The 25620-nt window shown below is 38.5% G+C and overlaps 1 protein-coding gene across 2 annotated transcripts; it reads right to left on the reverse strand.

The window, feature by feature from the left end:
- SPAM1 (sperm adhesion molecule 1) lies at window positions 1–25620 on the reverse strand. Of its 2 annotated transcripts, none has more exons than XM_058724428.1 (4): window positions 25527–25620; window positions 14243–15399; window positions 13689–13778; window positions 1–607 (listed from the first exon to the last, which is right to left on the reverse strand). In XM_058724428.1, the coding sequence occupies exons 2-4, from the start codon at window positions 15197–15199 to the stop codon at window positions 56–58; spliced, it is 1599 nt and encodes a 532-aa protein (XP_058580411.1). In that variant the 5' UTR covers window positions 15200–15399; window positions 25527–25620; the 3' UTR covers window positions 1–55. The 2 variants fall into 2 exon arrangements, with proteins under 2 accessions (XP_058580411.1, XP_058580412.1); XM_058724429.1 differs by having other exon boundaries at window positions 25444–25528.

Below are 25620 nucleotides of genomic sequence, written 5' to 3' on the forward strand. Positions count from 1 at the left end.
TTGTACTTGAAGAGGTTGTTTATTTTTGTTTTGTTCTGTTTTGAATGGATACAATCTAATAGCCCACTTGGGTGGTTTTGGAGTCGGCTCTAGTTTCTCTAGCTAGAAATCTGGCTTGGCGGCACCTACTGAGATCTTGACCAGGAACACATGGAGATGCTGTGGAAGGTAAGATGGAGGATAAGATACTGCCGAGAGTGTCATGTTTCTTCCACCTGGAATGGTAATCGCTGGGTTCTGCATTTAGAAATGCATCTATACAGATATCTTCAGCCATACATACTTTAACGGTATGAATCTTAGCCATATCAGCTCTCTCCTTACAGTTGACATTGGCATAACAAAGGCAATAAAATTTGTTGGAAAATTCCTGCAGGTCTTCCAGTGTGGGTTTCCCATGCACTGTGTAGTTTCCACTTTTCTCAAGTTGAATAGTAAAACTGACTGGGTTCAGGTGAAGATAGTCACTTGAATTCCAATTTTTCCTTGCACACACTCCTCGCTCCTGGCAAAGCACTTGGTTACACATTTTGGCTGCTAGGGTGACATTGATTAAGTAAGGATTCAACGTATTCTTCATGTAACTGTCAAGCTCTGTGCAAGATTGCTGTAAAATTATAAGAAGGTTAGAATATCAAGGGACAAGTTAGCTCAGACGTGGATTAATTCACTATGTAAGCGGTTTCTAAGGAAACATGATAAAACAAGACCCAGCAAGAGGTAGGAAATAGTTTATCTTTTTTACCCTCTCGAGCGAGATTGTGCCAACTGTTTTTGTACGTTTGTAGGTAAGTTTCACGTGCCATTTCATGTCGCTGAATAACTGACCAGTCGAACCTTAACTTTAACCTAGCCTTGGACTTCTTCAATAATTCAGAAACTAATGGGGCGGGATGGCAGAGCAAGTGGTCAGAAAATGGTCTCTGAGGCCCCTCTTCCCTGACTGGTCACAGTTCTATTAATGACTAGCTGTATGACCTCGGGACTCTCTCAAGCTTTCTAAGTCTTGGTTTCCTATCAGTCAACAAGTCAATTAACCTGGCTATGCTTCAGCTTCATCATTTGTAAAATAAGGATAATTATAGCAGGTACCTCATATGGTTGTTGTGAAGATGGAAACATACAATGTATATGAAAGTGCTTAGCATGAGGCCCAGTATGTGTCATTGGTTAGCCCTGAATAAATTATAAATAAATATAATAAGATTCATATTTGTGGGACAAGTTTAAACAGAATGAGAAAGAGAGGTTTCTCAACTGCTAACTCAAAACAACTAACCAGGTTCAACTGAGTATACTTTATATTAAATGTTATGGGTGAATTATGACAGCTCTTTTACAAATATACGTATTTGTCAGAGCACGCGTGATGAGTAATGAAAATGATTCATCTCGAGACTGGTGCGTTCTAAGACTGGGACACTGTCTTTTTAAAAACACAGAAGATAGTCACTTTCTTTCATGATCCGCAGTTTCGTCGAGTGAGCTGGCTATGCCAGTCCCCAGCAGACCAAAGGAAGTGGTGGTGGTGGGTCAGAAGGTGAGTCGAAGAATCTTGGCAGCTTCCATTTGAATCTATTTCTTGTTATCTTCCTTGAGATGATGCCATAGATGGTAGGAAGAATAGGGTCTTCCAAGAATGTCTATACCCTATTGCCTTGGATACTGTGATTATTACCGTACATGACAAAAGGAACATTACAGACGTGACTCACAGATAAGCGTATGAACCTTGAGGGGCACCTGGGTGGCTCAGTAGGTTAAGTGTCCGGCTTTGGCTCAGGTCATGATCTCACGGTTTGTGAGTTCAAGCCCTTTGTGAGCTCTCTGTTGTCAGCATAGAGCCCACTTTGGATCCTCTGTCTCCCTCTTTCTTTGCTCCTCCCCTGCTCATGTGCTCACTCTCTCTCTCCTTCTCTCTCTCTCTCTCTCTCTCTCTCAAAAATAAACATTAAGAAAAAAAAGAGGGGCGCATGGGTGGCTCAGTCGGTTGGGCGGCCGACTTCGGCTCAGGTCATGATCTCACGGTCCGTGAGTTCGGTCTCGCCTTGGGCTCTGTGCTGACGGCTCGGAGCCTGGAGCCTGTTTCAGATTCTGTGTCTCCCTCTCTCTGACCCTCCCCGGTTCATGCTCTGTCTCAAAAATAAATAAACGTTAAAAAAAAAATTTTTTTTTAAAAAAAGAAAAGAAAAAAAAGAGTATGGACCTCGAGATGGAGAGATTATCCCGAGTTATCTGGATGGGCTCAATCTAATCAATGAGTCCTTAAAAATGTAGAAAATTTTCCAGTGGGGATTAAAAAAATGAGATGGAAGAAAGAGAACAAATTCCAAGGTAAAGGAGACTCAACCCAGCATTGCTGGCTTTGCAGATAGAAGACAGGGTCAAGAGCTAAAGAATGTAGTGGCCTCTAGAAACTGGAAATGACTCTTAGCCATAGCCAGCCAGAAATAGACATCTCCTTGCTGCAACCATGAGGAAATGAATTCTACCAACAGCCCCAATGAGCAAGTGAGGCTCCTCCCCTAGAAAGGAATGCAACCCTACGAACATTTGGATTTTAGCCCCTTCAGATCCATGCTGGACTTTTGACCTATAGAACTGTAGCATAATAATTCTCTCTTGTTTAAACCAAGCATGTTGTCACTATTATGGCAGCAATAGAAAACCTCTTCTTAATCCTAGTTTTGCATGGTGTTTAGAATAAAATTCAACTTCTTCCAACTTATATACAGCCTGGTGTGAGGTAACCCTTCCTTCCTCTCGAGCGCCCCTCCCTTACCCACTCTGCCTTAGGCATACTAGTTGTTTCATAAGCATGGCACATTCGTTTCAAACTGCACTTACTTGTCCCCCCTGCTTGGAGTGCTCTTTCCTCTAATGTTTAGCACGGTCACTTAATCTTGTCGATCAGACTGTAGCTTTAATTGAAACTCAGACACCTTTCCTATCTACTTACATCTATTTTAATTCTCTGCATAGTACTTATCACATCAAATATTTTTCTTGTTTGTGTATGGTTTCTATCCCTCCAACTTTAATATAAGCTCCATGATTGCAGACACTTTGTCAAAATTCTTCAACACTGTATCCCCAGGGCCAAGATATAGGAGAATTTACAGAGTTCAGAAAACGGTCTGGGTGACCTAAGAGACCAGAGCTGGGCAAAAAGAGGAGTGAAGGATGAGAACTGTTTGAGAATCATTCGCGCACACAAGATATAGTCTTTGGAAGGATCTAAAACTGGCTTTCTAAAAGATAGGACCTGGTTTTTAGACTTTGTCAATATCCATGGTGCAAACACATATACCATGGCCAATTTTAAGCTATCAACCTGAAATCACTGAGTGAAGAATTGGGAATCAAGCATACAGAATGGAAGTATGGTGAGGAGAAGCACACTGGTACATACCTTTTCTGCTTATACAGATGCAACAGACGTACATAACCTCAACAGGATGGATGATAATAAAGTGAAGTACGTAACTGATACATTTTGAGTATTTGTTACTTTTGTTTTTAATGTGATTAATTTCATTCTAAGTCTTTATAATTTAATTTTTAATAATGATTGTGTTTAACAATCAGTTCACAAAATTTCTGAATATTTAACAATCAGGTCTCATGAGCTGGGACCAGTAGGAGCTGCCTGGCACACCACTCGATCTAACAAAATGGAATAGAAGGAAATAGTTCGCTTACATCGAATAACAATCGTTTTAGGTCACTTTTAGTCATTAAACCTGCAATTACCAGTTTCTCCAGTTGCCAGTGAATCAGAGGAAATAAGACAAGTAATCCATGATTCTATTGATTACAAATGGCATAGCAAAAAAGCGGAAGTAATGATAGAACTAACATTCAGAATCATTCAAAATAATCATAAATTGGGGAAAGTAGCAGAAATACATAAAACAAAGTCCACAGGGGATAATTTCAAGGCAGTGTCATTAGGTAAAAATAACCATATTTAGGTTGAAGAACAGTCCCTGTATGACTAAAACTGAAGATGATCTGTCATGGTAGAACAATGTAAATCTAATATTAAAGTGCAATAAAAAAAAAAGCAGGGGTGACAATTAAATAGTATGTCACACCATACTAATAATTGGGGAATGCCTGATTCATTCCTCATCGGATTAAGGGTGGAGTTCTCAGTTCTTAAAAAAAAAAAAAATGTAAGTAGTATGGAGAATTTATAAGTGATTCCATCATAGAATTAATAAGATCCTTGAGAAAAGAGTTTAAAGGTTTCAGAAACAGTGACTGAAAATTACAATATATTCGGGAAAATTATAATTTTTAAATAATTTTCTGACATGAACTATTTGCAAAAGGGACATATACCTTTCTCCAAACTTATATTTTATGTTATTTCTCTTTATGGGTGATCAAGTCAGAGATAACAGAGTTCTACCACGTAGGTAGAAGCGTTCAGATTACCTTGAAAGATTCTCATAAAGGTGACTACTATTGAGTACTTTTATAAATGAAGTAACAATATAACGAGTCTATCTGAAGGACAAAAGATCAAAAGGTCTCTTCTGGTCTTAGAGTGCCGTATAAAGTCTCTTCTCTGTAGATCCTAGGAGAAGACCCTGGGTGGTGAACTTCATGGGATGTTCTCCCTGGCACCTACATGGCTAGTATTTCCACATCTGTTAGAGAAGAAAAAGTTCAGCTCCAATTCATCAGTGTCCAGACGACAGCTTTACTCTTGTTTTGACTCAAGAGGATTGAAGAGGTGGGGGAGAAAGACCCGCTACAGAGAATTAAACGAAGTTGAAAATAAAGGAAGCGGGAAAAGGATTAGGTGATGACAGTTAAAGGCTTTTTGAACTAAAGAAATGCATTAGGAGAAAATGAATACAATTCATCTATATTGAACAAAAATAGACATGTTTTTCCTAATGGGACAAGTTTTACTCAGAACTTTACCTAAAATAGACAATACTAAATATAACCTGTGGAAAATAAGACTTCCTTTTCCTCTCCCTTAGAGGAGTTTCGAACAATTTGGTAATATTTCTAAAAAGTAATTCCCAATTGCCTATGCACCCTCTTGCCACTCCCGGCTCTTTCCTCCCTGCCCAACCCCCACCAAACCATTCTTACTAAAGTCTTTCCCATCTCAGAGGCAACTCCTTCAAGCCAAAAGCCTGGGAGTCATCTTAACCACTTCTCTTATCTGTCCTTGTCACCTGATCCCTCAGTCAATCCTCTCTGTTCTACTGTTAGGTTATATTTAAAACACATGCCAGCACCTGTGGTGCAAGCCATCAACAACCTGCTCTCCCTTCTCCCTCTCCTGCCCCGCTACCATCAATCTTCAACTCAGCTAAGTAAGAAATGTTTGCCAGAGATTGCAACTCTTCTGCTCAAACCTCCTAGTGGCCTTCCATCTCAGAGTAAAAGCCACATGGTGGCCTAGGAAGCCCTATATCCAACGCTCTGCCTCTCACTTGACCACACCTCTTACCTCTGTCTTCCTTGCTCACTGCACTCCAGTCACACTGACCTCCTGGGTCTTCCTTGGCAAGCACATTCCAGCCTGAAGGTTATTGCACTTACCACCCCCAGGCATCCAGAGACTTGGTCCCTGATTTCCATCAGATCTCTGCTCCAACAGCACCTCATCAGACTGCCCCATAACACCATTTTATCTCTCTGTATCCTGCCTACACTGCTTCATTGCTCTTTATTATGTTTATCACTACCTGATGTATCCTCTCTATGTTGTATATCCACTTGTGAGGATGCAGCTCCATGGTGAAGGGAGTTTGCTTCGTTCTCTACTATATTTTTAACACCTAAACAATTATCTGGCATTAATCATAAGAGATGTTCAATAACCCAAGGGTCAGCAAAAGTATTCTGTAAAGGGACAGACAGTAAATATTTCGGCGTTTTGAATGATGCAGTCTCTGCCATAGCTCTTCAATTATTTATTGGCACTGCAAAAGCAGCCATAACACCTAAACTAAGGAGCATGACTACGTTCTAATAAAACTTTACTGATAACGCACTAAAATTTAAATCTTGCATAATTTTCATCTCTTATAAATACTGTTCCTTTGGGGCTTTTTTCTCCCATCCATTTAAAAAGGTTAAAATCAGGGGTGTCTGGGTGGCTCAGTCAGTTAAGTGTCCAACTTCAGCTTAGATCATGATCTCACTGTTTGTGGGTCCTGAGCTGTCAGCACAGAGCCTGGAGCCTGCTTCAAATTCTGTGTCTCCATCTCTCTCTGCCCCTCCCCATTCATGCTCTCTCTCTCTCTCTCTCTCTCTCTCTCAAAAATAAACATTTAAAAAATTAATAATGACGGGGGGAGCACTCAGGTGGCTCAGTCGGTTGAGCATCCAACTTCAGCCCAGGTCATGATCTCATGGTTTGTGAGCTCAAGCCCTATGTCGAGCTCTGTGCAGACAGCTCAGAGTCTGGAGCCTGCTTCAGATTCTGTGTCTCCCTCTCTCTCTGCCCCTCTCCCACTTGCACTCTGTCTCTATCAAAAAATAAACATTAAAAAAAATTTTAATTAATAATGGGGATAGATGGTGGAGCAGCATGGAGACCCTGAAACTGTCTTGTCCCTGAAATGCAGCCAGATCAGCACCAAACCATTTTGAACACCTAGGAAATTGATCTGAGGATTAATACAAAAAATTGCATAACTTGAGCCACAGAACTTGACAAAAAGAGAAAAATATTTTTTTACTTTATTTTTTATTTTAAAATTTTTTATTCCATTTCATTCTCTTTATTTCAGTTTATTTTATTATATAATTTTTTTAATTTTTAAATTTTTTCTTACCTTTTCTTCCTTTTCTTTCCCTTTTTTCTCCATTCTATCAAGATTTTTTCTTTTTTCTTTTTTTTTTTAATTTTTTTTAACATTTATTTATTTTTTGAAGCAGAGAGAGACAGAGCATGAACGGGGGAGGGGCAGAGAGAGAGGGAGACACAGAATCGGAAGCAGGCTCCAGGCTCTCAGCCATCAGCCCAGAGCCTGACGCGGGGCTCGAACTCACGGACCGCGAGATCGTGACCTGAGCCGAAGTCGGACGCTCAACCGACTGAGCCACCCAGGCGCCCCTCAAGATTTTTTTCAATAAGCAGACCAAAACTCACCCAGAATCTAGTTTCCTTTATTTGATTTTTTTGTTTTCTTTTTAATTATTTAATTTTAATTTTATTTTATTTTTTCCTTCCTCCAAAATGACAAAATGAAGGAATTCACCCCACAAGAAAGACAAGGAAGAAATGAGAGCCAGGGACTTAATCAACACAGATATAAGCAAGATATCTGAACTAGAATTTAGAACCATGATAATAAGAATACTAGCTAGGGTTTAAAAAAAGCATAGACTCCCCTTCTGTGGAGATAAATAAAATCTAGTCGGGACAAAATTAAAAATGCTATAACTGAGATGCAATCTCAAATGGATGCCACAACAACAAAGATGGACTAAGCAGAGCAGTGAATCATAGATTTACAAAATAGAATTATGGAGAATAAAGAAGTAGGAAAAAAGAGGGAAACAAGGGCAAAAGATCACGATACAAAACTTAGAGAACTCAGTGACTTATTAAAAAAGAATAATATCTGAATCATAGGAATCGCAAAAGATAAAGAGAGAGAAAAAAGGGCAGAAGGTTTATGTGAACAAATTATAGTAGAAAACTTTCCTAATCTGGGGAAGAACACAGACATCAAAATCCAAGAAGCACAGAGAACTCCCATTAGATTCAACAAAAACTGAGCGTCACCAAGGCATATCACAGTCAAATTCACAAAATACACAGACAAGGAAAGAATTATGAACAGTGGGGGGGGGGGGGGGGGAACACCTTAACCTATAAGGGAAGACAGATCACGTGTGCATCAGACCTATCCACAGAAACTTGCAATCCAGAAAGGAATGTCAAGATATATTCAACATGCTGAATTGGAAAAGTATGCAGCCAAGAATATTTCCTTTATCCTTTATCCAGGAAGGCTGTCACTCAAAACAGAAGGAAAGATAAAGAGTTTCCCAGACAAACAAAAACTAAAGGGGTTCATGATCACTCAACCAGCCCTGCAAGAAGTTTTAAGGGGGATGCTTTGCGTGGAGAAAAGACAAAACAAAACAAAAAAGACCAAAATCAACAAAGACTAGAAAGGACCAGACAACATCACCAGAAACACCAACTCAACAGGCAACACAATGGCTTTCAGTACTCACTCTGTCAATGGACTAAACGGTCCAATCAAAAGACACAGAGTATTAGAATGGATAAGAAAACAAGACCCATCTATATGCTGCTTACAAGAGACTCATTTTAGACCTAAAGATACCTGCAGATTGAAACTAAGAGGATGGAGAACCATCTATTATGCTAATGGTCATCAAAAGAAAGCTGGAGTAGCCATACTTCTATGAGACCAACTAGGTTTTAAAATAAAGACTGACAAGAGATGAAGAAGGGCATTTTATCATAATTAAGGGGTCTATTCACCAAAAAGATCTAATAATTGTAAATATTTATGCCCCCAATGGGAAGCACCCAAATATGTAAATCAATTAATCATAAACATAAAGAAACTCATTGATAATAATACCATAATAGTAGAGGCCTTCAACATCCCACTTACAGCAACAGACAGATCATCTAAGCATAAAATCAACAATGAAACTCTGAATGACTCTGAATGACACACTGGACTGGATGGACTTAACAGATATATTCAGGACATTCCATAATAAAGAACAAAATACGCATTCATCTCGAGTGCACATGGAACATTCTCCAGAATAGACATATAGTGGGTCACAAATCAGCCCTCAACAAGTACAAAAAGATTGAGATCATACCTTGCATATTTTCAGAACACAATGCTTTGAAACTCGAAAGCAACCACAGGAAACAATTTGGAAAGACCATGAATACTTGGAGATTAAAGAACATCCTACTAAAGAATGAATGGGTTAACCCAGAAATTAAAGAGGAAATTTAAAAGTACATGGAAGCCAATGAAAATGAAAACATGACTGCCAAAAACCTCTGGGATGTAGCAAAGGCAGTCATAAGAGGGAAGTATATAGCAATCCAGGCCTTCCTAAAATAGGAAGAAAGGTCTTAAATATACAAACTAATCTTGCACCTAAAAGAGCTGGAAAAATAACAGCAAATAAATCCCAAAACCAGCAGAAGAAGGGAAATAATAAAGATTAGAGCAGAAATCAATGATATCAAAAAACAAAATTAAACAAAACAATAGAATAGAGCAATGAAACCAGGAGCTGGTTCTTTGAAAGAATTAACAAAATTCATAAACCACTAGCCAGTATGATCAAAAAGAAAAAGGAAAAGACCCAAATAAAATCACACAGGAAAGAAGAGAGATCACAACCAACACTGCAGAAATACAAACAATAACAAAAGAATATTATGAGCAATTATATGTCAACAAATTAGGCAATCTGGGAGAAACAGACAATTTCCTAGAAACATAAACTACCAAAACTGAAACAGGAATAAATAGAAAATTTGAGCTGACCCATAGCCAGTAAAAAAATTGAATCAGTAATCAAAAATCTCCCAACAGGGGCACCTGGGTGGCTCAGTAGGTTGAGCATCTGACTTCAGCACAGGTGATGATCTCGCAGTTTGTGAGATCAAGCCCCGTGTCAGGCTGTGTGCTGACAGCTCAGAGCCTGGAGCCTGCTTCGGATTCTGTGTCTCCTTCTCTCTCTGCCCCTCCCCCACTTGTGCTTTGTCTCTATCAAAAATAAATAAATGTATAAAAAATTTTTTTTAAATCTCCCAACAAACAAGAGTCCAGAGCTGGATGGCTTTCCAGGGGAATTGTACCAAACATTTAAAGAAGAGTTAGCACTTATTCTTTTGAAGATTTTCCAAAAAATAGAAATGGAAGAAAAACTTCCAGACCCATTCTATGAGACCAGCATTATCTTGATTCCAAAACCAGACAAAGTCCCCATTAAAAAGGGGAACTACAAACCAATTTCCAGGATGAACATGGATTTGACAGTTCTCAACAATATACTAGCAAACCAGATCCAACAATACATTAAAAGAATTACTCACCACAATCAAATGGGATTTATTCCTAGGATGCAGGGCTGGTTCAATATCCACAAATCAATCAATGCAATACATCACATTAATTAAAGAAAGGATAAGAACCTCATGATCTTCTCAATAGATGCTGAAAAAGCACTTGACATAATACAGCAACCTTTCTTGATAAAAAGCCTCAAGAAAGTATGGCTAGAAGGATCATACCTCAAGATCATAAAGGCCATATATGAAAGACCCATCGCTAATATCATCCTCAATGGGGAAAAACTGAGAGCTTTCCTCCTAAGGTCAGGAACATGACAAGGATGTCCACTCTCACCACTGTTATTCAACACAATGTTGGAAGTCCTAGCTTCAGCAATCAGATAACACAAAGAAATAAAAGTCATCCAAATCGGCCAGGAGGAAGTCCAACTTTCACTCTTTGCAGATGACATGATATTGCATGTGGAAAACCCAAAAGATTCCACCAAAAAACTGCTAGAACTGATACATGAATTCAGCAAAGTTGCAGGATATAAAATCAACGTAGAGAAATAGGTTGCATTTCTATGCACCAATGATGAAGCAACAGAAAGAAATCAAGGAATCAATACCATTTACAATTGCACCAAAAAACAAAAAATACTTAGGAACAAACCTAACCAAAGGGGTGAAAAATCTATACACTGAAAACTGTAGAAAGCTTATGAAAGAAATCAAAGAAGACACCAAAAATGGAAAACGTTCCATGTTCATGGATTGGAAGAACAAATATTGTTAAAATGCTGATACTACCCAAAACAATCTACATATTCAATGCCATCCCTATCAAAATAACACCAGCATTCTTCACAGAGCTAGAACAAACAATCCTAAAATTTGTATGGAACCAGAAAAGACCCTGAATTAGCCAAAGCAATCCTGAAAAAGGAAACTAAGCTGGAGTTATCACAATTCTGGACTTAAAGATGTATTACAAAGCTGTAATCATCCAGACAGTATGGTATGGCACAAGAAGAGACACAAATATCAGTGGAACAGAATAGAGAACCCATAAATGGACCAACAACTGTATAGCCAACTAATCTTTGACAAAACAAGAAAGAATACCCTTTGGAAAAAAGGGTCTCTTTAGCAAATGGTGTTGGGAAAACTGGACAGCGACATGCAGAAGAATGAACCTGGACCACTTCTTACACCATACACAAAAATAAACTCAAAATGAATGAAAGACCTAAATGTAATACAGGAAGCCATCAAAATCCTAGAGGAGAAAACAGGCAACAACCTCTTTGACCTTGGCCGCAGCAACTTCTTACTTGGCATGTCTCCAGAGGCAAGGGAAACAAAAGCAAAAAATGAACTATTGGGACCTCATCAAGAGAAAAAGCTTCTGCACAGCGAAGGAAACAATCAGCAAAACTAAAAGGCAACTGACAGAATGGGAGAAGATATTTGCAAATGACATACCAGACAAAGGGTTAGTATCCAAAATCTATAAGGAACTTACAAACTCAACATCCAAAAACCAGATAATCCAATGAATAAATGGGCAAAAGACATGAATAGACAATTTTCCAAAGAAGACATCCAGATGGCTAACAGACACATGAAAAAATGCTCAACGTCACCCATCATCAGGGAAATACAAATCAAAACCACAATGAGATACCACCTTACACCTGTCAGAATGGCTAAAATGAACAACTCAGGCAACAACGGATGTTGGGGAGAATGCAGAGAGAGAGGAACTATTTTGCAATGCTGGTGGGAATACAAACTGGTGCAAAACTCTGGAAAACAGTATGGAGGTTCCTCAAAATATTAAAAATAGAACTATTCTCTTACCTAGCAATTTCACTACTAGGTATTTATCCAAAGGATACAGGAGTGCTCTTTCAAAGGGGTACATGCACCCCAATGTTTATAGCACCACTATCAACAATGCCCAAAGTATGGAAAGAGCCCAAATGTCCATCAACTAATGAATGGATAAAGAGGAGTGGTGTATATATATACAATGGAATATTATTTGGCAATCAAAAAGAATGAAATCTTGCCATTTGCAACAATGTGGATGGAGTGAGAGTGTATTATGCTAAGCGAAATAAGTTAGAGAAAGACAAGTATCATATTTCAGTCATATGTGGAATTTAAGATACAAAACAGATTAACATAAGGGAAGGGAAGCAAAAATAATATAAAAACAGAGAAACAAACCATAAGAGACTCTTCAATACAAAGAACAAACTGAGGGTTGCTGGAGGGGGTGTTGAGTTGGGGGGTGGGCTAAATGGGCAATAGGCATTAAGGAGGACAATTGTTGAGATGAGTACGAGGTGTTACATGAATCACTAAATTCTATTCCTAAAATCATTATTACACTAGATATTAACTAACTTGGATTTAAATTTTAAAAAATAAATGATAAAAAAAGGAAAATATAGTTGAGTGTAAAGAAAAACATTTAAGTCACCTCAGGGCGCCTGGGTGGCTCAGTCAGTTGAGCTACCGACTTCAGCTCAGGTCATGATCTCACGGTTTGTGAGTTTGAGCCCTGCGTCGGGCTCTGTGCTGACAGCTCGGAGCCTGGAGCCTGCTTCTGATTCTGTGTCTTCCTCTCTCTCTGCGCCTCCCCCACTCATGCTCTGTCTCTCTCTGTCTCAGAAATAAATAAACATTAATATATATATATATATATATATATATATATATATATTTAAGTCACCTATACTTTTAAACATTTTGCTTCCTGTATCTTCACACTTTTCTTTTTGCGGGGCATAGAAACATTTTCTTTCTATTAAATTTTGCATAGTCTTCAGAAAAAAAATAATAAAAATGAAAAGGTAAAAATCACTCTTGGCCCTTGAGCTGTACAAAAGCAAGTACTAGGTCAGAGTTGGTCCATGGTCATCATCTGCTGACCCCTGTAATAAACTGCCATTGAATGACTAAATGAGGAAGTAAAGTAAGTGCCTAATAAACTGGAATGAATGAATGAATGAACTGACTATTCTTTCATTGACTAGCTCACAGGTTTTTTTGAGGAGAGAGATGTCACAGTACAATGCAGAAAAACACACTATGTCAGAAAACTGAGACTGTAGTCCTGTTTTTGCTACTTACTAGGCAGATAGCCTAGAGAACTTGAATAAATTTCACTGAATTTCTGTTTCCTCACTGGAAAACAAGTACAATGCTTTCTGCCATATAACATAACCACGCAAATGAAGGATAGTTTGATGCAACCAGTATTAATTGAGCACCCATTACTATGTGCCAAGCACAGTACTGATTTCATGATTCAGTACCACCACGATTCTCAAGAACATTAGAAGTAGAAATGTTGGGGCGCCTGGGTGGCGCAGTCGTTAAGCGTCCGACTTCAGCCAGGTCACGATCTCGCGGTCTGTGAGTTCGAGCCCCGCGTCAGGCTCTGGGCTGATGGCTCAGAGCCTGGAGCCTGTTTCGGATTCTGTGTCTCCCTCTCTCTGCCCCTCCCCCGTTCATGCTCTGTCTCTCTCTGTCCCAAAAATAAATAAAAAACGTTGAAAAAAAAAATTAAAAAAAAAAGAAGTAGAAATGTTTTCATCGATTTCCTATCGATTAAACTTACCACATTTTGGCTGAAATTGAGACTTCCCCATATTATCATTCCAGAGACACCCAGAGAAACAGTTTCACCGATTGTATTCACGAGGTCACCCTGGCAAAGTGACAGAAAGAGTTAACAGAAATAAAATAGAAATGTTATGCATAGGACAGTAACATCAAAGCAATAATTTAAATATTTTCCCACTATCTATTTCTATCTTTCATGCCACCACTACCCTACTATAACAAAAATAGATTTTTCTGTTATTATTTTAATTGCTTATTGACAAAAGGGCGGACCCATGAAATAAAAAGAAAGGGAACTGAATTACTACATCGTCTGTGCTATCTAGTTTTTTCATTGTTGCTAAGATATTATATGATTACACTAAAATGAAATATATTCTTATATAAGAAATATATTCTTATTCACATAATAATGCAGAACTACCACCTGTGTGCATATTCCTAAAGGATATTTAAAGCCAAATTTCACTCCCTTCAAAAATAATGTTGAATTCCCTAGACACCATTTGTGAACACTGATTCATAGCCCTTACACCTTGATTTACTCACCTCAGAAAGATATTTTAAATCCAAGTCAGTAAAAACTGGACGGGTATAGACAAAAACCGGAAGTGGCTGTTTAGCACTGGATACTTTAGAAACCCGAATGGCTTCCTGAACACGATTACGGACAAAGAGAGAGGCATTTGGAGAAGATTTGAATTTGCTATTCAAATAAATGGATGGGAAAAGGGCCGTGCTTTCATTCCACAACCAGTTGAGCTCATCATTTCTTTTATATTCTACATCAGGGCAACTTCCATCGTAACTGGGATTCTTAATATTATGATTGTAACAATCAGGAAAAAGATAGTAACCCCATAAATAATTTGGCCGAAGGGATTTTCCCAATTTTAAAGTCTTTAGCATGAAACACTTTCCTGCGTTTTCAAAATCTACTTTGGCTCTCTCGGCTGCTTCTGTGTCATTAAGTTGTACATGTTGATGCTGAACCAATTCAATAGACAGACGCTTGTAAATATCTTTAGGTTTCCAGTTTCTTGCCCAGATAGGCCTCCAGTTTTCCCAGTCAATGACAGCCAAGCCCACACCTTCTGTGTCTATGTAATGGGAAATGTCATTCTTGGCTTTGTGCAAGTGCTTTTGTAGGGATCCCAACTGAGGGATTCCTCCGTGTATACTTTGGCCAGTCTTTTCACTTATGTGAGGATAGTAACCAAGTCTATCAGCATAAAATAATGTAATGGCTTGTCCAGTGGCACTTTTTAGGGGGCTTCCTGTTATAGAGAAAAGGCTCAGATCTAGCTGCACATTAAACTGTGTAGCACAACGTTCAGTTGGGACATTCCAGCCCCAGAGGAAAGAAATAGTTGGGATTAAAGGGGGTGCTGTGAAATCCTGAGTCAAGCAACACGGAATCAGAAGGAAGGTAAACACTGCCTGTGTTGCTCCACTGGACTCCACAAAGCTCCTAAAGAAGATACGCTTGAACATGAGCATTCCCATTGCAGAGATGAATGACTATGAAAATTTCTTCCTACGCACTTTGGCTTATCCAATATTTCATGCAAGATATAAGCACAGAAAAGAGATAGTGGAATGAAGCCACATTGATGGATAAAGACGTATAATGATCATGTTACTTTTAAATATTACTCTTCTTGCTTCGTGTTTCAAGAATGTTTTGCAAGTTGTTTCATCTATAACTGAAAAAAAAAAGAAAATATAGAATATATTGTTACCTGATGTTTCTGTATCAGAGACTGTAAACTTTACCAAGCTCTTAACATTAAGTGCAGGAGTTTAATTCAATTTTTGAAAATGGAGGGCTCTTGTGTTTGAGTCAATAAAGTTACTTACTTTTCTGTAGGATACAAATCCTGTAATAGCTAACATTCGTCCCATCTACCCTGATCATTACTGAGCCTACAGAGAAGTGAATGTGGCTGTTTTTATTTTGCCTTCCTACTTGTACAGAATGCTGTGTCAAGCAATATCTTAACAAAAGCCTGTTCAATAAAAATTAATTTCAGTTGAACTTCTCATTTGGGTTTGTTATTTCTTGAAAGACCACTTTATAGTGGCAGGTCAAAAATTGAAAACAACCTTTCATTGAATCATGAGATTTCTTTTTTTTTTTTTTTTTCCTGAACGGGGGCAGGTAGAGTCACTTCTGCCAGAAGTAATAGATCAAAAGTGTGCTTGAAACTATTGAATTAACCAAAATCTCCTACTGAGGAACAAATTTAAGTGTTATTTGGAATAGTGCTCCATCATATCTCAAAGTAAATTGAATAGAGGAGGAGTTAAGATGGTGGGGAAATAGGGGGACTGGGATTTCCTCTCAAACACAGTTGTATTGAGGTCAGATCACTTGGAACACCCAGAAAATCAATCTGTGGAGTGGCATAAGGATCTCCACAGGTGTTGGGAGACAGCTTGGTGGGATCGAGGTGTATGTGAACAAGGGGAGATAAAAAGGTGTAGGCATGGAGTGCAGGACCCCCTTCTGTGGAGAGAAAAAGGGAGAGGAAGACAGAAACTATGGAATTGCATTATTGTGTTAGTACAAGAGAAAGTAAATTGAGTAAAAGGTTAAATAAAAGACGTACATATTCATAGACATCTGTGTACACACACACACAATTTATGTGTAGGTACAAAAATATGTAAATTTTTTTATGAAACAAATTTAACTCTTCTTCATACATCTCTGGACAAAGCCTAGGGGCACAGAACTGGAGAAGACCTGGGTTAGCATCTAGAAAACATCTGTTATTTAGAGCATCTAGTAGGGACGTAACACAGGAATCTCATCTCCCTAGAAAAATCTTACCTGACTTAACTCCAGATAATTAGCATCTCTCCACTAGTATGTATAAGGCTTGTTCTCAATTTATACTTATGAGATTGCTTCTCAAGTGTCCTACTTGCTCATTGTCTGAATAATTGCCCTTTTAAAGCACTCCTGCTAAGCCTTTGATATCCCCCTAATTCCTAACAGTAATATTTACCCAGAAGTCCTTTCATAGGCCAACCACCAAACTTGTCTTCAGTAGTGTCCAGGCCAGAAGCCTGTTGGTTTTAATGTCTTCCTAAAGCATTGGCAAGTATTTAATATTCCTTTAAAAAATCATTTTGTCTTAGAATAAATTTAAAAGCTCAAGATTTGACTACACCCCAAATCCTATTTAATTAATTCTTATTCTTGCTGTAAAGAAATTTTATCACTGGAACACATGCTAGCTAAACCTTTGAGCCAGGAATGTTTTATCTGAGAATTAGTCCAAAATTATTTTGTAATGAAAACTATGTAGGTAGGTACAGACACTTACAGTGTATTATTAACCACTATGTATTGTGGCATTTGTGACATGAGAAAATATTAAAAGCAACTTCAATCCCCAATGATGAGATGCTTAAATAAATATGGGATTTTTTTAAAATTTTTTAATGTTTATTTTTGAGAGAGAGAGAGAGAGAGCTCAAGCAGGGGAAGGGCAGAGAGAGAGGGAGACCCAGAATCCGAAGCAGGCTCCAGGCTCTGAGCTGTCAGCACAGAGTCCAATACAAGGCTCCAAGTCACAAGCTATGAGATCATGACCTGAGCCAAAGTTGGACGCTTAACCGACTGAGCCACCAAGGCGCCCCTACATATTTTTGATCTTCTAACTTTCTTTCATTCAACTACCATATAGTTTTTCAAGTAAAAACTGGGAGAGAAAAAAATTTAACGCCAGAATCTTGCCAGAACAGATTTGAAGCTCAGCTTCTCTTTAGTGGAAAGAGAAAAAGAACCATCCGCCTTCTTACTGTTTATTCACTAGGATGCTTGTTCAAGGGGTTCTTGTTTTACTTTTTGAAGGACTTAGCAGTTGGAATTTTTGAGGTAAGGAGAAGAAAGTCACAGACAGAAAAAATCAAACAAAACAGCTACATTTCTTGGCTTAATTGTAAGATCTGCTCTTCCACAACAAATGCTTTATTTCCAGAACAAATGCTTTGTTTCTAGAAAATCATAATTAATAGATGTAGAAGTCAGTCACAGGGCTGTCTTTGGACACCTCTTGTCTGATATTCTTATTTACTTTTTTTAGTAGGCTACAAGCCCAACTCGGGTCTTAAACTCATGACACTGAGACCAAGATCTGAGCTGAGATCAAGAGCCGGACATTTAACTGACTGAGCCACTCAGACAGCCCAAGAACTGAATTTGGATACAATTCTCTTACTATTAAAATTATTATAGATTTTGAATATAAATTATTATTATAAATATAAAGGTGAAAAGTCAGAAATGTGGACAAATACTGATAAAGCCAAGATTATAACTTTGGTGAAAGCAAATGAGAACTGAAGGGAGGGGAAAAGATGGAGAGCCCCACGGTTTAAGATGTCTTTCCACGGCACCTCCTCACTCCCCATTACCCTACTGTCCCCAGAACAACTGAACATGACACATGCATTGTGACAATACTCATCAAATAGCCCCTAGCCTCAGGATGCTAAAGGTAACTTTAATGTATCTAAATTACTTCCATAAATACTTTGGAAATCATTCTTTAACATGAAAAGTACAAAGCAAAACTTCGAGTTAGCTCCCAGCCCCAAATTTATTCTTTTTGTAGCCTTTGTATACTAATTACATTTCATAGGCTGTGTATCATTTCTGAAGTTCTACTTGGTCTCTAATTTCAACTCAAAGGCTGACTTGTACCTCCAGTTACAAGTTATAGTAATCTAAGCTGAGTTCTGAGCAAACTTAAGAGACCAACATAACATCCCCCAAGCAGAAAAATCCATGTGCAGTTTTCTTCTCTTGCAGCAAAAATTTATTCATGCTTTCAGCAAAGAAAGGCGCCTTCAAGCAAGATTTTTTTTCTAGGAAATTTCTTACTAAGCTATGTTTAATAAATCACTTGGCCAGAAATAGATATGATGATTCACTTGATGAAACAAGAGAAGTTCATACTAGTTTTGGAGGCATTCAATCAACTCCTTCTTCCCCTTTCCCTTTATTAGTATTAGTATTAGTGTTTTCAGTATTATCATTATTATTCTTGTCCTTTGGTTCCTTCTGCTACTTTTGTCTTAACTTTGTCAGTGTCTCCCACAGATAATTTTTGCACAGGCTGGAGCTCCTCAAGGCTAAAGAAATTACTTATTCTTGGGGCCCCTACCTGGCTCAGTTGGTGGAACACATGACTCTTGATCTTGGGGTTGTAAATTTGAGCATCACATTGGGTATAGAGATTACTTGACAATAAAATCTTCTAAAAAACAAAGAAAAATAAATTGCTCATTCTTTTTTTAGTTTTTTTTAATTTTTTTAATGTTTATTTATTTTTTGAGAGAGAGAAAGAGTGTTAGCAGGGGAGGGGCAGAGAGAGGGAGACAGAGGATCCGAAGCAGGCTTCAAGCTCTGAGCTGTCAGCACAGAGCCCGACATGGGGCCTGAACCCACGAACTGTGAGATCATGATCTGAGCTAGAAGTCGGACGGTTAACCGACTGGGCCATCCAGGCGCCCCAGAAATTGTTCATTCTTAGTCCATTTATCCACTACTAAGCACTAAGTGTCAAACTACCTCTACTAAAGAGGTAGTTTTAAAAACAGGCACATTACTGGGGCGCCTGGGTGGCGCAGTCGGTTAAGCGTCCGACTTCAGCCAGGTCACGATCTCGCGGTCTGTGAGTTCGAGCCCCGCGTCAGGCTCTGGGCTGATGGCTCGGAGCCTGGAGCCTGTTTCCGATTCTGTGTCTCCCTCTCTCTCTGCCCCTCCCCCGTTCATGCTCTGTCTCTCTCTGTCCCAAAAATAAATTAAAAAAAAAAAACGTTGAAAAAAAAAAAATTTTTAAAAAAAAAACAGGCACATTACAGAACTTCTAATTCTTTTTCACAGACACTTTATAGGGCTATGCAGTGGAAAGAAAAACAGACAACTTATTTTTGAAGCAAAATTTTAAAATTTTCCTCTGAAATGTCAGCAGGTCAGAAATTGCTCCAGAAAAACCTAAATACTCTTCACTATTCAGCATGTTGGGTAAGAAAAAGGAACTCTTCACCCAGTCAATTAAGGAACGACTTAATCTCAGTGCACCTGGGTATCAGTCTGTTAAGCATCCGACTTCAGCTCAGGTCATGATCTTATGGTTCATGGGTTCAAGCCCCACATCAGGCTCTATGCAGACAACTCAGATCCTGGAGCCTGCTTTGGATTCTGGCTCTCACTCTCCCTCTGTCTCTCCCCTACTCATAATCTGTCTGTCTGTCTCTCTCTCAAAACTAAATAAACCTTTAAAAAGGAAAGACTTGGGGCTCCTGGGTGGCTCCGTTGGTTAAGCATCTGATTTCAGCTTGGGTCATGATCTCACTGTTCATGAGTTCAAGCCCCACATCAGGCTCCAGGCTGACAGCTCAGAGCCTGGAGCCTGCTTCACATTCTGTGTCTCCCTCTCTCTCTGCTCCTCCCCTGCTCTTGCTCTGTCTCTCATTCTCTCTCTCTCTCTCAAAAATAAATAAACATTAAAATTTTTTTTAAAAAAGGAAAGACTTAATGTTTTAAGATGTTGTGTGATGGAGGGAGGAGGACCTGTGTGTGTGTGTTGAATCCCAGAAAATTCAAGTGACTTATAGCAACAAAAAGGATTGGTAAGGATGGAAAATTTATGTAAAAATGCCATAAATTTTTTATTAACATTTGAAATGAGTTTAAGAACCCAATGGTAAAACAAGTCCTAACTGCAGTTGTTTTGACTGTTAAGCATTTGTTTGAATTAATGAAAGATTTCCCGTAGTCTAGTATAGATGAAGAATGAACTGGTTTCAAGGAAGTACAACATCTACTGGAAAAGTAATTTCTCCTTACAAAATTAAAATGAATTAGCATTAATGTTTTCAAAGTGATAGAGAAAGCCATGTTTGACATTTGTTACTTATAGGAAAACACTAGTTTCCTGAAGCCTGCTCCTTTCCCGAGGGTGGGAAGGGAGAGAGGAGAAGAGTAAAAAAGAGAGCCAAATAAATAACAAAATCTCTCAAAAGCAGTTCCCCAAATCAAATTTTATTTAACTGATATAGTAAAACATAGAGATATAATTTATACATGTTCATTTTATGCGATAAAAGTTTGTCCTGTTGAGCCATGATATAATTAGAAAGTAATACATCTCAGAAGCCAGAAAACCACAGCATGATTAAGCATGAATTCTAAATGTTGAAGCCTTAAGCAAGTTATATTGATATGTTATAAAAGATATTAATATTTCAGCTTTGAAGATGCAAGATAGCTTAATACCAAAAGTGTTTAATTGAAAATAAGAAAGTAATTCATCTTATTCTAAGAAGAAAATTCCTTTGGAAAGAACATGAATGGACCTATAATGACATTCTGTGTCCAAAATGTCTTTGTAGACCCCAGAGACCTTATGAAAGAATGTATACAATGTACCCTTAATTGTAAGATTAGGTTGTTGTTCAAATTTCCAAGCCACTTAATTGATACTCAATAGATACATACATGAGCTCGTTAATTAAATAAATAAATTTGATATACTCTGAATTTCAATAAACTCAAAATTACGGCCAATGGGGACACTTTAAAATGAAGATGTTCAAACAAAAATCAAAATGTATCATCCAGAATTTACAAAGCCAGCAAAGAAAATACCAGAGCAGTAAGAGAAAGAGACCTCAGTATCGAACTGGACTCAATTCCAAATACAACAAGAAAAAGTGGGACTTTACGGCCATGGAGCAAAATGGGGGGGGGGGGGAGGGAGCGGTGTATAGAAAATTACTGAGGGAACATCTGGGGTAAGGGAAGATTTTGGCTAAACTGACCTAACAGGATTCTTGCTAAAGGCAGACCAGGGTGATCAGGCATCACCTGGAGGATAGTAGAAACTAGGAGACCTAATCAGATATCCCAGGTGACCAGATGTGAAGGATGGGAATTCTTGCTAAACTGACTTAACAGGATTCTTACTAGAACTAGATTCTACAGGGAAGGATGCAGAAACTCAGCATCGTTTGAGACTTAGTCAAAAAGAGAGTTCAATGAGCATGATTATCATAGTCAATAGAGAATCTTTGTCAGTCCCCACTACTATGCATGCTTGATGAGTAAATCATTATTTAAGTAAATGAACTCAATGTACTTGGAATCTCAGTAAATTCAAAATTATGGCTTATGGTACCACTTTAAAATGAAAATGTTCAAACAAAAAATGAAGCATAGCATCCAGAAGCCACAGAGTTCAAACATTACTCAGAAGACAATTATGTCTTCTATAGCCAAGCATGAGGCACTGACACACCCAGATATGACTGGAATAATTGAAAAAAGTCTTAAAGAGTCTCTAAATTCTAGAGGCTAGTTAAAACACAATAGCTTTGCTAGAGATCCTCTCCGCAATGCCACTTGCCAAGCCCCAGACTGAGCTTGGTAATGCCTGACATGCCATCAACCCAATATCCCACCATCATAAACCTGGGACCAGCCCTAGTTCCCTGTAATTGCAATGTCTCGGCTGCCTAGCAAAATAGGCAAAAGGCCTTAGTACCAATCAAGTCAAAGTTTAGGAGTACCAAGTACCTCTGTGATTACTGGTGACTCGCGCAATGAAGTTCACAAAGGTATCCTAGCTACAACGTGAGCTATGAGTTCACATTTGGTCTTCTGTTAGCAGTAACCAATGTTTCTCTTCCTGGACCAGTCAAATGACTTTTGGGTTTTATTTCTCTGAATTGTCAAAGTTATAGTTACTAAATCTACACATGGGATTATATCAAAGAACCAAGTGGCCACTATGGTCTAATACGATTTAGTATACGTGCTGCCGAAGTGAGCGCTATAGTCTAACACAAACAGCTGACAGCTGTGCGGACAGCTCAGAGCCTGTTGCCTGCTTCTGGTTCTGTGTCTCCCTCTCTCTCTCTGTTCCTCCCCTGCTCACACTCTGTCTCTCGCCCTCTCAAAAGTAAATAAACATTAAAATTTTTTTTTAAAAAAGGAACAAGATACGAGCTCAGTTTCAGAAGACAATATGACAATTATTTTCCTTCTTATCAATTTAAGATATTTGGCACCTAGTGAGATAGCAGGCTCCTAATAAAAACATTAATTTTTTTTTTTAATTCATACATTCACTTTTAACTTTTTTCTTTCTATCTTAACAGAGTCTTTCATCTGCCATTGGGACCAGAAGGCCAGTGACACCCACAGCCAAGGGGTTAAGGAGCCCAGATCCAGAAAAAGGATTGAGACGTTGTTTCCACTTTTAGCTCTACTATGCGAGAGCTGGAAGATTCACATTATTCAATCTTTAGGTATTAACTCTTGAAAGATATACTGGTAATACCTAGATCAATCTCACTCTCTATGAAGTAGTTTTTACAGGAAGCTTGTAAAATCTAGACTTGCATATTATTTCTGCTGGACTACCTATGTTATGAAATTTTGCTTATTATGGTTCATTTGCATTTACCCCAAACTATAAGAAACACAGCTGTAGTCTGGTGTGGAGACAGTTGTTTTTGACTTACAGCAACCAGAAAAGCCAGTATATATAATTAGATTAGGAGTATCGCTAGAAAAATTTAGGGATTGTGAATTCCTAGTCCTAGAATGCCAAAGAAATGTTTACTGTGGATATTGAAATTTTTAGATGATACGGAGAAGTTTGGGGGTGTAACATGACTCTACCTCTCCTCGAAAGAATGTAAAAAATGACAGAAGGTAAGAGGAAGAGTCATAGCAGCAAAATTTACTTCAAATTTTAGAAACTCCGTGAAAGTTGTCCTTACAATGATATCGGCCCCTTATCTTCACCTATAGGTTGGGAGGCTGCTGCCACTTGGCCTCAGAGGAGATCACATGCTTCTAGTTCAAGGAAATAGGGAAGCTCAGATAACGCCTCCACACTGAGGCCACCTGTGGCCAAAGCATAATTACAAAAACGCACGGCAGAACAAAGGCTAAAACATCACCTAAGCAGTCCTGTGCATTTTAGGAGAGTAGTTGTGAACATGATTATCCAAGAAAGTGATGTTGGGTAAGCCTATTCCTCACATGTTTTTCCGAAAGTGCAGGCCACAGACTATTAGTGGGCCATAAAACTGATTTAATTGGTTGTAATGAGCACTTTTCTAAAAATAAATAAATAAATAAATAAGTGAAACAGACTAGAGTGGAATGACTGGGGTAGGATAGAATAGGGCAGGTCAGAATAGGAATCACCAGAATACCACCATCACATGTAGGAGGATATTATTTTATGAACCGTTTTCCATCCGTTATATACTTACATATGTGTACACTGGGTCTCAGTAGAAAATGTATTTTTTACTGTGGAATGGATCAAGCCACTCTGATAGCAAAAGCTTTGGAGTCTGACACACTTGGGTTTTGAATACCAAGAACAGGCCCTTTCTTATTAAGTGGCCTTGGTCAAGTTCTCCGATCTCATTAATTTAATCTCTTCAGCAACCAGAAAAGAATCCAATCTGTCTGAAGACTCCTCAAAGAAACGTTTATAAGTGACTAAACTACCATGAAGTCTCCCATGTACATGTAAAAATATTAACTAAGGTTTGTATGTTTTTCTCCCGTTAATCTATCTTTTGTCAGTTCAATTTATAGGCTCCAGGCATAGAATCTAACAGGGTAAAGGCAATTTCTTGTTCCTCCCTGAGACCTGACACATAGTAAATACCAAAAAAAAAAAAAAAAAGTAAGTTGTTCCTGTTATTATTAATATTATCCCTTGCCCCCACCCTCTTCTATATGAAAGGCAGGGAAAAGCATGACAAAAGGAGGCAAAGTCCAAGGTCTATTTAATGATTCATAGACCTTTCAACATGAAAGCTTCTCTAGGAAACTAAAAAAAAAGTTATTTTTTACTCTAAATATGTGAGCATTATGGAATTGTTCTGGTTGGTGGAAGTGAGACACTCAACAAATTCATACCACAGTGGAGCCACATCCGATGACGTGGCCGTGCCTTACCAATGGCATTCATCAGCACCCGGCACATTCTGCGAGGGAACCTGCATGAGAAAGTCTCCCGGATCATGACTCTACCAGCAGATCAACTGGCTCTGGCCGTTACTGTGCCTTGCATGAATTCGCCTGTGATTGCTTCTTGGCATCTTGTGGAGGAGTCCACTCGGAAAGCAACCTATTCAAGCTCAGCCTTCAAACTCTTCCCTCAGCCCGATGGAAATATTTTTCTACCTTGTCAAATGTCATTTATCTGGACCGTTTAAATTGGATGAGTGGAATAAGTAAGTGACACAAGAATAAGTGACATTTAAAACAAAGAATAGCAAGACCAATTATTAGCGTAGAATGCAGACATCTCTGCAACATTTGCTGGTTATGCATCAGTTTGGCCAAACCAGCTAGCTCTGCTTCCACTTCACAGAAGAGGAGGCAGATCGGGTCCCAAAACTCCAAGAAGCAATAGTTAATTAACAAATTATTACTCAGCATCAAATTTCTTTTGGCTGTTAGCATGTTTACCACATCTAGGAGAATACGAGTAATCATTAATAACCATTACTGCTGTTGGTACGAAAATAAACAAATACATCTAGTACATCACATGTATCAAAATGTGTGACAGGTGCTATCCAAAAAGAAAAATTAGCTGCAAAGTCAACCTTGTAATGCCATTATAAGGATTCATTAATATTTATAGTTCTTTCTGTCCCCCTACACTAGTCCATAAAAACCTGAGCACATTTACCCTTGAAAATGAGAAGAGCAGGCAGCAGTTGTACTTCTTCACCGAGAACCGAGGAGAGCACAGAAGTGCCCTAGGAGTCTCACCTGAGACAAGGGAAACAGGAAATCAGAGTGACTGGCAACGAAGGATCTGGCTACTTTATGACGGGATGGGAGTGTCCCTGAGACTCACCTCCTG

The sequence above is a fragment of the Neofelis nebulosa genome, chromosome 4, assembly GCF_028018385.1.
Source record: "Neofelis nebulosa isolate mNeoNeb1 chromosome 4, mNeoNeb1.pri, whole genome shotgun sequence".
NCBI lineage: Eukaryota > Metazoa > Chordata > Mammalia > Carnivora > Felidae > Neofelis > Neofelis nebulosa.